At 48.7% G+C, this 10,087-nt stretch overlaps 1 protein-coding gene across 1 annotated transcript; it reads left to right on the forward strand.

Annotated features, from left to right (window-relative positions):
* The first annotated feature begins 404 nt into the window (after window positions 1-404).
* Aoc3 (amine oxidase copper containing 3) lies at window positions 405-8,617 on the forward strand. Its single transcript, XM_051177468.1, has 4 exons — window positions 405-2,189; window positions 4,926-5,211; window positions 5,566-5,695; window positions 6,434-8,617. The coding sequence occupies exons 1-4, from the start codon at window positions 590-592 to the stop codon at window positions 6,707-6,709; spliced, it is 2,292 nt and encodes a 763-aa protein (XP_051033425.1). The 5' UTR covers window positions 405-589; the 3' UTR covers window positions 6,710-8,617.
* The last annotated feature ends 1,470 nt before the right edge of the window (window positions 8,618-10,087 follow it).

Here is a 10,087-nt window from a genome sequence, read left to right on the forward strand (position 1 = left end):
TGTAATTGATAATAAAATGGTTTGCAAAAATTTTACTTGAGATTATTCTATTTGACTTTTTAAAGCATGCAGAATTCCCAGGAGAATTAAGAACTCTAGCCAAGGAAATTTAGCAACAGAAACATCCTCAGGGAGGGATGGTAGATCTGGCCAAGAATGTTTCTTGGGAAAGGCTGGAAGTGGGGGTTTCCTTGGCAAAACATTTCACAGCAACAGCAGAGTAAGTAAGCACCTGGGCATGGAAAGGTGGGAGTTGGGGGAGAACTTGGTCTGAGGAGCATGGGGTTATGCGGCAGACCCCACTCGTTTTGGTAGCAGGTCTCCACTCACAGGCTGGATCCCTCCCCCTTCTCTTAACCCAAACCCTGACCCAGAGAGCAGAGTCTGATTTGGAAGCTGGAGGACAAAGCCATGTAAGGTCTGTGCATATCACTGCAGCCAGCTCAGACCCGCCTCCCAACTCTGACTGCAGCCTCCCTGCTCCCCACCCTCAGCAAAAGCATCAGAATACAAGAAGCTCTGCTAGCACCCAGACTCTTAGCCAAGAGGGCTTTATTGCTGATAGAAGCCTGTCCTTCTTCAAGGAAGGATGACCCAGAAGACCACCCTGGTGCTGCTTGCTCTGGCTGTCATCACCATCTTTGCCTTGGTGTGTGTCTTGTTAGCTGGTAGGAGTGGAGATGGGGGTGGACTGAGCCAACCTCCCCAATGCCCCTCCATTCCTCCTACTGCCCAACCCTGGACACACCCTGGCGGGAGCCAGCTATTTACAGACCTGAACCCTGAGGAGCTAACAGCTGTGATGAGCTTCCTGACCAAGCACCTAGGGCCAGGGCTGGTGGATGCAGCCCAGGCTCTGCCCTCGGACAACTGCGTCTTCTCGGTGGAGTTGCAGCTGCCTGCCAAGGCCTTGGCCCTGGCCCATCTGGACAGAGGGGGGCGCCCACCTCCCCGGGAGGCGCTGGCCATCATCTTCTTTGGTGCACAACCCCAACCCAATGTGACTGAGCTGGTGGTGGGGCCCCTGCCTCTCCCTTCCTACATGCGGGATGTGACTGTGGAGCGTCATGGTGGCCCTCTGCCTTATTACCGACGTCCTGTGCTAGCCAAAGAGTATAGTGATATCGACCAGATGATCATCCACAAAGAGCTGCGTCATGTTTCTGGGCTCCTTCATCATTGTTGCTTCTACAAACACGGTGGACACAACCTGCTAACAATGACGACAGCCCCTCGTGGTCTGCAGTCGGGGGACCGAGTCACCTGGTTTGGCCTGTACTACAACCTCTCAGGGGCTGGGTTTTACCTACATCCTATTGGCTTGGAGCTCCTGGTGAACCACAAGGCCCTGAACCCGGACATGTGGACCATCCAGAAAGTGTTCTATCAAGGCCGCTACTTTGATAGTCTGGCTCAGCTGGAGGACCACTTTGAGTCTGGCCAGCTAAATGTGGTGTTGGTACCAGACAATGGTACAGGTGGGTCCTGGTCCCTAAAACCTCCAGTGCCACCAGGCCCAGCGCCTCCTTTGCAGTTCCATCCGCAGGGACCCCGCTTTAGTGTCCAGGGATATCAAGTGGCCTCTTCACTGTGGACTTTCTCTTTTGGCCTTGGAGCTTTCAATGGCCCAAGGGTCTTTGATGTCCGCTTTAAAGGGGAGAGGGTGGCCTATGAAATTAGTGTCCAGGAGGCCATCGCCCTGTATGGGGGCAATTCCCCAGCAGCAATGCTTACCTGCTATATGGACGGTAACTTTGGCATTGGCAAATACTCTACCCCCCTGACCCGTGGGGTGGACTGTCCTTACCTTGCCACCTACTTGGACTGGCATTTCCTTCTGGAATCTCAGACCCCCAAGACACTACGTGATGCGTTTTGTGTGTTTGAACACAACCAGGGCCTCCCACTACGGCGACACCACTCAGATTTCTACTCCCACTATTTTGGGGGTGTTGTGGAGACAGTGCTCGTGGTTAGATCCGTGTCTACCCTGCTCAATTATGACTATGTGTGGGACATGATCTTCCACCCCAACGGGGCCATAGAAGTCAAATTCCATGCCACAGGCTACATCAGCTCTGCGTTCTTCTTCGGTGCTGGTGAAAAGTTTGGGAACCGAGTTGCAGAGCACACACTGGGCACAGTACACACCCACAGTGCTCACTTCAAAGTGGACCTGGATGTGGCAGGTAAGAGAGCCCAAGGGAGAGCAGGGTCTTCCAGGAGGGGAATAAATGGCATCCTGTCTTGGATTTTATGGTGGTTATTCACAAAAGGAAGATTTGGGGTTCCATGGAGAGAGATGGCAGCTAGGTTTTATTTGGATCTTAGCTCCCTAGCTGGGTGCAAAGCTGACAGCTTCTGTACTTGTGACCTCCTTAGGAAATTTTGGAAAATGGATAAACTCAAGGAGAAGGCAGGATCTGGTTTCACAGAGCCCTTGAGCTCACACGGGCCTCTGTTCAAGCCAGCAGCTGTTTGCTTTTCCAGCTCAGCTCTGTCCGGCCTGTGATCTGTGATGCTGCAGTGTTGGCAGTGCCTGGGTTTGTTGAGTCCTTGGATATGCAAGCCAGGCGCGGAGCAACTGCTCCCCTCCATTTCTTTGGGAGTCGGGCCCTCCTCTGCCCTGATTTTTCATCTCTTTTTGGACACCATTCCCTTCAGTGCAAGGGTATAGCAGACCATGCAGAGAGTTCCAGGAGGCTCCCAGAGTTTGTGGTAACAGAGACAGGCAAGGCTCCATGATTTTCTAAAGATCATCTTTTTCTTTTCTCTTCCCTGCATTGAGTCATCACCTGACATTTTTCTTCCTGTTCTGAATATGGAATATCTCAGAGCCACATTGTTTCCACTCCTACTTTTTTGTGGGTGGGGGGGTGGGGTTGGTGAGACAAGGTTTCTCTTTGTAGCTCTGGATGACCTGGAACTGGCTCTTTACCAGGCTGGCCTCGAACTCACAGAGATCTGCCTACCTCTGCCTACCTCTGCCTCCCAAGTGCTGGGATTAAAGGCGTGTGCCACCACTGCCCAGCCGTCAGTCTACTCTTGATGCTTTTAGTTCCAGGGTCCTCTCTGTACAGCGCTGTCCCACTCAGGCCAGCCTGCTGCTTCTGCAGCTGCTGACTTCCCAGCACTCACAGGGTGTCACTTGCAGAAGGATCTCCCTTCTAACAGCTCTGACCACCCTGAGAGTCTCCCCAGTGTTTTGCTGTAGCTATGCTCGCATGTTCCCGATCCTGGGCACATAGCCTACAGCACTTCTGTGCTAACTCACGCTTTACTGCTACCTAGAAGGGCCTTCCCGGACATTTCTTTTGATGATATCTTTTAAGGGTAGACAGAAATGGTGTCCTGGGGGTTCGGGAAGTCCTGTCCCTGCCTACACCTATATTCCTGGAATGCTGACCCGCCTCTCTCCCAGGCCTTGTTACCCTACAGGACTGGCCTGTAGGATTCTCTGACTCCTGTGAGTCTGTGAGAACCTGAGGGGAATGATGGTTTATTCAGCTTTGTCCTCAAAGATAAGTGCAGGCCACTCCACTAAATTAAAAAAAAAAAGAAAGAAAGAAAGAAAGAAAGAAAGAAAAGAAAAGAAAAGAAAAGAAAAGAAAAGAAAAAGAAAGAAAGAAAGAGGAAGGGATGGAGGGAGGGAGGGAGAGGAAGGAAAGAGAGAGAGAGGCCAAAGCAGGCTCATCTATGAGTTCAAGGCCAGCCTGATCTACAGAGTGAGTTCCAGGACAGGCAGGGCTACAAAGAGAAAACCTGTCTCAAAAAACCAAAACCAAGTGTTACAATCAGTTTTCCTGCCAGCCTGGTCTCACTGCCAGGCCAGCCCCAAATAATACACAGAGACGCTGTATTAGATATAAAGCTGTTGGCCTGTTACTAGCGTTTCTTATGGACTTGCTCCTCTTTTTTTTTTTTTTTTTTTTTTTTTTTTTTTTTTTGTTAATACTTTTTCTTTTTTCAAGGGTACCTCCTACTTTCTCTTTTAAGAGGTTCAATGTGGCTGGATTGATGTTGAGGTCTTTGATCCATTTGGACTTGAGTTTTGTGCATGGCGACAGACATGGGTCTATCTGCAGTCTTCTTTTTTTTGTTTATTTTTATTTTATTTTATTTTATTTTTTATTTTTGTAAGACAGGGTTTCTCTATGTAACTGCCTTGGCTGTCCTGGAACTCACTCTGTCAACCAGGCTGGCCTTGAACTCACAGAGATCTGCTTGACTCTACCTCCCGAGAGCTGGGACTAAAGGCATGCGCCACTACTGCCCAGCTGGCTAGCTCTGCCTTAAATATTAACCTATTTCTATTAATCTAAGTGTTCCCACGTAGTCTTATCTTACCAGAGAGAGGGTCTGGACCTCTGTTCTCTCAAGTCTCTACATGTTGAATCTTCTCCTACCTCTCCCCGAATCCTCCTTGTCTCCTAGTCCCACCTATCTTGCTTTCCTATTGGCCAACGGAGCTTTATTCATTAACCAATATGAAAAACATATTTACAGAATGACATCTCCCATCATCCAAACAAACAAACAAAAGGTTTGCCTTTTGTTTTTACTTACATGCCTTTGGGCATGTGCACATGAGTTGTACATGCCACTGCAAACCAGAGGTGTTGGATCCCCCTGGAACTGGAATTCCAGGCTCTTGTGAGTGACCGAATATGGATGCTGGGAGACAAACTCCAGTCCTGTGGAAAGGCAGTATGCACTCTTAACTGCTGAGCCATATCTCTAAGGCCTGGATATTTCAATTTATAGATTATTAGCTTTGCCTGAATTATTGGGGAGATGTTGGGACAGGAAGGGAAGCAAAGAACCCAGTCAATCCTGGGCTGCTGTTTGGTCTCCACTCTGAAGCCAGGAGGATGCCAGAAATGTCAAGAATGGTTCAATGACTAGTCCTTACACTCTTTACACAGGGCTGAAGAACTGGGCATGGGCAGAGGACATGGCTTTTGTCCCCACGAACATATCTTGGCGCCCTGAGTACCAGATACAAAGGCTGCAGGTGACTCGCAAGCTGCTGGAGACAGAGGAGGAGGCTGCTTTCCCCCTGGGCAGTGCCACCCCACGCTACCTGTACTTGGCCAGTAACCACAGCAACAAATGGGGTCATAGGCGAGGCTACCGCATCCAAGTATTCAGCTTTGCTGGGGAGCCACTGCCTCAGAAAAGCCCCATCGAGAAAGCCTTCAGTTGGGGAAGGTGAGTGGCAGGTGATCAAAGAGGGCTGGGAAGGTGTGCCCTGGGGTGGGGACCCCTGGAAACAGGTCATACTGTTCCAAACATTGCCTGTGCTGGGCACAAGGGGTGCAGTTGGGGTATCATTTCCCCTTGGAGGACGAAAGCCAGGGAAGGGGTCTTTTTTGTTCAGGGTGGGTTGTACTGTGAAATGGCAGAGGTGTGACATGACCCTCCAGTATGGTATAGGGATTTCACAGCCTGGTGTTGCTGTGTGAATACATATGGAAGCTAGTCAGAGCACAGGGCTTACTCCCATTATAGATGGGCATCATGATGGGCTTAGTGACCATGGAGACCCAAGCAGTATCCTTCTAGGTACCACTTTGCTGTGACCCAGAGGAAGGAGGAGGAGCCTAGTAGCACTAGCATCTTCAACCAGAATGACCCGTGGACCCCCACTGTGGATTTCGCTGACTTCATCAGTAATGAGACCATTGCTGGAGAGGTGAGCTGATGATGGAGTAAACAGACATAGATGGGGTACAAGGATGAGCTTCACCTTCTCACGGGAGGGGGGGTTCCTGAAAACCATCTGAGCTCCTCAGAAGAGGAGCTGACTCTTGCCTTTTACAGCACTGTGGGTGTAATCATTACCTCTAGAGCAATGGTTCTCAACCTTCCTAATGCTGCGACCCTTTAGTGCAGTTCTTCATGGTGTGGTGACCCCCGGACCATAAAATTATTTCATTGCTACTTCATAACTGTGATTTGCTACTGTTATGAATCATTATGTAAATACCTAGTATGCAGGATTACTGATATGTGACCCCCAAAGGGGTCATGACCACAGCTTCCATTCTTTCCTCGAAGGGTGCATTCTACACATGTCAACCTGCTCCCACCTTCTAAGGCCCGAATGTCCCTGTTCCACAGTTCTTCCCTAAGCCACACTTTGGGAGCTCTTAGAGAATTAGGAAAGAGAAGGACAGGTAGCCTGCAGTGACCACCTCTGGGGTAAGTAAGCAAAAGGCCTTGTGATGGGGGACGTCGGAGATGGAGGTGTAAGCCAGTCTCAGGCAGCCATTGTTCCCCAAATGGAATGAGCTATTTATGTTTTCACTTCTGGGACCTCCAAAGGAGATGCTGTTTAAAGATTCAAGATCTATGGCCTCCTGAACAGGCTGCTGCGTAGGGAGGCTGTGTCTAGCCAACCTAACCATCCTCTGTTTCTCTCTCCTGCTAGGACTTGGTAGCCTGGGTGACAGCCGGTTTTTTGCACATCCCACACGCAGAAGACATTCCCAACACGGTGACTGTGGGGAATGGGGTGGGTTTCTTCCTCCGACCCTACAACTTTTTTGATGAGGACCCCTCCTTCTACTCTGCTGATTCTATCTATTTCCGGGAGGGCCAGGATGCCAGTGCCTGTGAGGTCAACCCTCTGGCTTGCCTGTCCCAGACTGCCACCTGTACCCCTGACCTCCCTGCCTTCTCCCATGGAGGCTTTACTCACAAATAAGTGTCCCCTGGATGGGCAGTCTAGCTGGGGTTCCTGGGGCAGAGCTGGGGAGTAGAGCAACAGCTGGCGGTGCACAGGGCAGTCTGGTTCTCTCTTCTGTCCTCACTCACATCTCTCAAGTTCCCTCTTTCTTCTGCTGCCCTCTTTGTAATTCCCTCTCGGCCTGGAGCAACCTGAGCCCATGACGCCTGACGCCTGATGCACAGGACAGGGACAGGGCTTTGTTGATCTTGGCTGTGCTGAGTTCCTATCTTGGGAAAAGAGTAGCCTGTCTGGAGTGATGGCTATGGGTTTTTTCCAGATGGTTCTTTTTTTTTTTTTTTTTTTAAATCCTCTGGCTTTTATTAACAATTTTTATAGTCACTTTGAGGACTCAGAAATGAGGATAATTCTTTAGCGACTCCAAAGCAGAGTCTCCCTGAGTCTTGAACATCTACAGATGAGCTGAAAGGGACTCCTGTACACAACTGCTTTCACTTAAGCCTCTCTTCTCTCCTTCCTCTTTCTTGCCCACACCTCCTGGAGTTCCTGCTTGCTTTTACATTCTAGGATTTCCCACTCGGTCCAAAAGGGATGTCCATCCTTTGTGTTCTCTCGCCCTCATTTCTTAACTACAGTCCCTTTTCCTGGTCCCGAGTCTGTGGAAGTCTCAGAGATGCAATGGGACGTCTTACTGGAAAGGACCAAGCTTGTCTGTCAACCTAACATCTATCACATGCCAAAAGTAGGAATTGTCCCTGCTACAGCCCTGCTTTGCACTCTCTACAAGAAGATGGTCAGAGGGACAACGGGTGGCTTGGAGTTGCTGTAATTATAACAACTGGTTATTTTTATATTTCACGGCTCTGAGTGACACAGCCTCTGTGTCCTGCAGTAGCCAGTTTGAGACAGTGGAGTAGGAACCATGTGAGGGCATCAAAGGCGAGAAGGGGCAAGCCCTGGGGCTCCATGCCCAAAACAAGGGCTGTCCAATCAGAAGCAGGCAAGCAAACAAGTCCTATAGAGAGGGGCATGGCTTGGTGTGACCTACTTCAGGGTTTCCCATCACTGCTTGGCTTTCCTGAGGTCTGGACAGGGGATGGTACAAAGTAACACCAAGTGACTGGAAACAAGTTCTATCATTCCCGAGCACACTGACCAGGCCAGGCCCATTGAGACACAGTCTTACAGTGCAATCCAACTAAGCTAAAAACTGTTGTATGTCATTACACGTTGCTAGAAGTAACTGTCAAGGGGAAAGGGCATGTAGAAATGTTTGTAGTTCATTCCCTGCCTGTGTTTTTAAAGGAAGGAGACTATAGAGGGATGTGATAGCACACAGCTGCAATCCTAGACTCCATGTTGGGGCTGGACTGAGCTACACAGTGAGACCTTGTCTCACAAAACCAAGGGCTAGAAATGTGACTCTGTGGTAGAGCACCCGAGGCACAATTTTTACATATATATATATATATATATATATATATATATATATATATATTTGCCCATCGTGTACAAGGTCTTGGGTTGAATTCTCAGCACCATTTAAAAGGCAAGAAAGGCACTGGAGAGGTGGCTCAGTGGTAAAGAGTGCACACACTGCTCTTGCAGGGGACCCAGGTTTGAATCCCAGCATTCATATTAAATGCTCACAACTACCTGTGACTCGCGCTCTGGGAGGCACAATGTCCTTTGCATGGACACCTATACATATGCGCATACCCACCACAGATGCATATATGTAAATAAAAAGACAAAAGAAAAGTGAAAAATGAGGATGAAAGTATATATTTGTCTATTTCTGCACTGACTACCTATGGGGAGGAAGATGGGTGAGTGTGGAAATTGGGTACTGCCTGCCATTCAGAATACCCTGAATTTTGAACCATGTGACTATATTGCTTCATTAAAATAAATGGGTCCAAGCCAGGTGGTGTTGGTTCTGCCTTTAATCCCAGCACTCTAGGCAGAGGCAGGGGGATCTCTGTGAGTATGAGGCCAGCCTGGTCTACTGAGCAAGTTCCAGGACAGCCTCCAACACTACAGAGAAACCCTGTTTCAAAAAATAAAATAAGTTGGTCTAAACATGAATTGTCCTTTTTCTCTTCCTTCCTTCCTTCCTTTTTTTTTTTTTTTTTTTTTTTTTTTTTGTTTGTTTTTTCTTTTTCAAAGCATGCTTTGTGTGGTGTGAAAGTGGCTAGTCCAAGTTCTTGAGTCCTAAAGTAGATGGCCTGTGGGACAGCCCCTGCCTTGCCTTTCTTGCATTAATTCTGAGGAATTGTTAAACTCCAGTCAATAGCTGAAATTTCCATTGTCTCTCTCAGAGAAGGGGATAATGAGAAGCTGTGGAAATATAGGCTTTTGCCTGGCCAGATCCCAGGCTGGACCAGGAGGTGAAGTGCCTGGAACAATTTTGGGTACTGCTCAGTTTCGGAACAGACAAGACATGTTCAAGAGCTCACACCATGGAACCTTTGCCTCCTTCCTTCTCTGCCTACCCCAACCTTCCATTCTCCCATAGGTGGATGTGAAATTATGGATTGGGAAGGAAGGAGTCAGTGGATGGAGAGAAAACAAATTCCAAAGAGCAGGGAGGCAGAGGCAGAAGGATCTCTATGAGTTCAAGGTCAGCCTGATCTACAAAGCTACACAGAAAAAACTTGTCTGGGATGGGGGGTAGAGGGGGGGAAGAGCCACTGTCCTAGAGGATGGGATGTCTAAGTTGTTCTTACAGAGAAATAGAAGTTGCCTGGGGTAGAGGAATGAGAGTGTGGAGAGGCTCCAGGACAGAGAACAGCATGTTCATTTGCTGATCAAAGAGAGAGCCTCTGCACCAATCAATCCTCTTTCCTGGAGGCCGATTTCCCAGTAAACAGCTTGGCCATCTGTGTGCACTTACACGGTGTATAGAATGGCTAGAAAACCAAGAAATGCATAAACCTTGGAAAGTGGGGAGGATTTCTAGCCCCTTTTTAAAAAATTTTATTTTGACAGGTTCTTACTATATAGCCCTGGATGGACCACAACTTACTATGTAGAGCAGTCTGGCCTTGAACTTACAGAGATCCTCCTGCCTCTGTCTGGTTGAGTGCCAATTGAAGGCGGGGTTTAAATGAGTTCACCAAACCCAAGATAAATGGTAAATAGGTGTCTTACTTACATAGGTAACAGTAAGTAACTGTCATGGCGTCCCTGCTCGAAGGATGCAGACCCTGCCTCTCCGATGCTCTCTGTGACCCAAGGCGCTCCCGTCCCCAGCTCCTCTACCTTAAACAGGTCACATCTACACCTAATGCCACATCCTTTGGGCATGGCCATTGTTATAGGTTCACAGACAAGATGCAGATACATTAGCCTCTGAGAGCTGGGATTAAATGTGTGCACCATTATGCCTATCAG

The sequence above is a fragment of the Phodopus roborovskii genome, unplaced genomic scaffold, assembly GCF_943737965.1.
Source record: "Phodopus roborovskii unplaced genomic scaffold, PHOROB, whole genome shotgun sequence".
NCBI classification, from domain to species: domain Eukaryota; kingdom Metazoa; phylum Chordata; class Mammalia; order Rodentia; family Cricetidae; genus Phodopus; species Phodopus roborovskii.

What these genes read in the sequence shown, in the direction of transcription:
- Aoc3 (XM_051177468.1), top strand. Translation starts at nt 590, where the DNA reads ATGACCCAGAAGACCACCCTGGTGCTGCTTGCTCTGGCTGTCATCACC. An exon ending in AGTGGACCTGGATGTGGCAG is followed by an intron (nt 2,190 to 4,925) that starts GTAAGAGAGCCC and finishes CTCTTTACACAG; the next exon opens with GGCTGAAGAACTGGGCATGG. An exon ending in ATGAGACCATTGCTGGAGAG is followed by an intron (nt 5,696 to 6,433) that starts GTGAGCTGATGA and finishes CTCTCCTGCTAG; the next exon opens with GACTTGGTAGCCTGGGTGAC.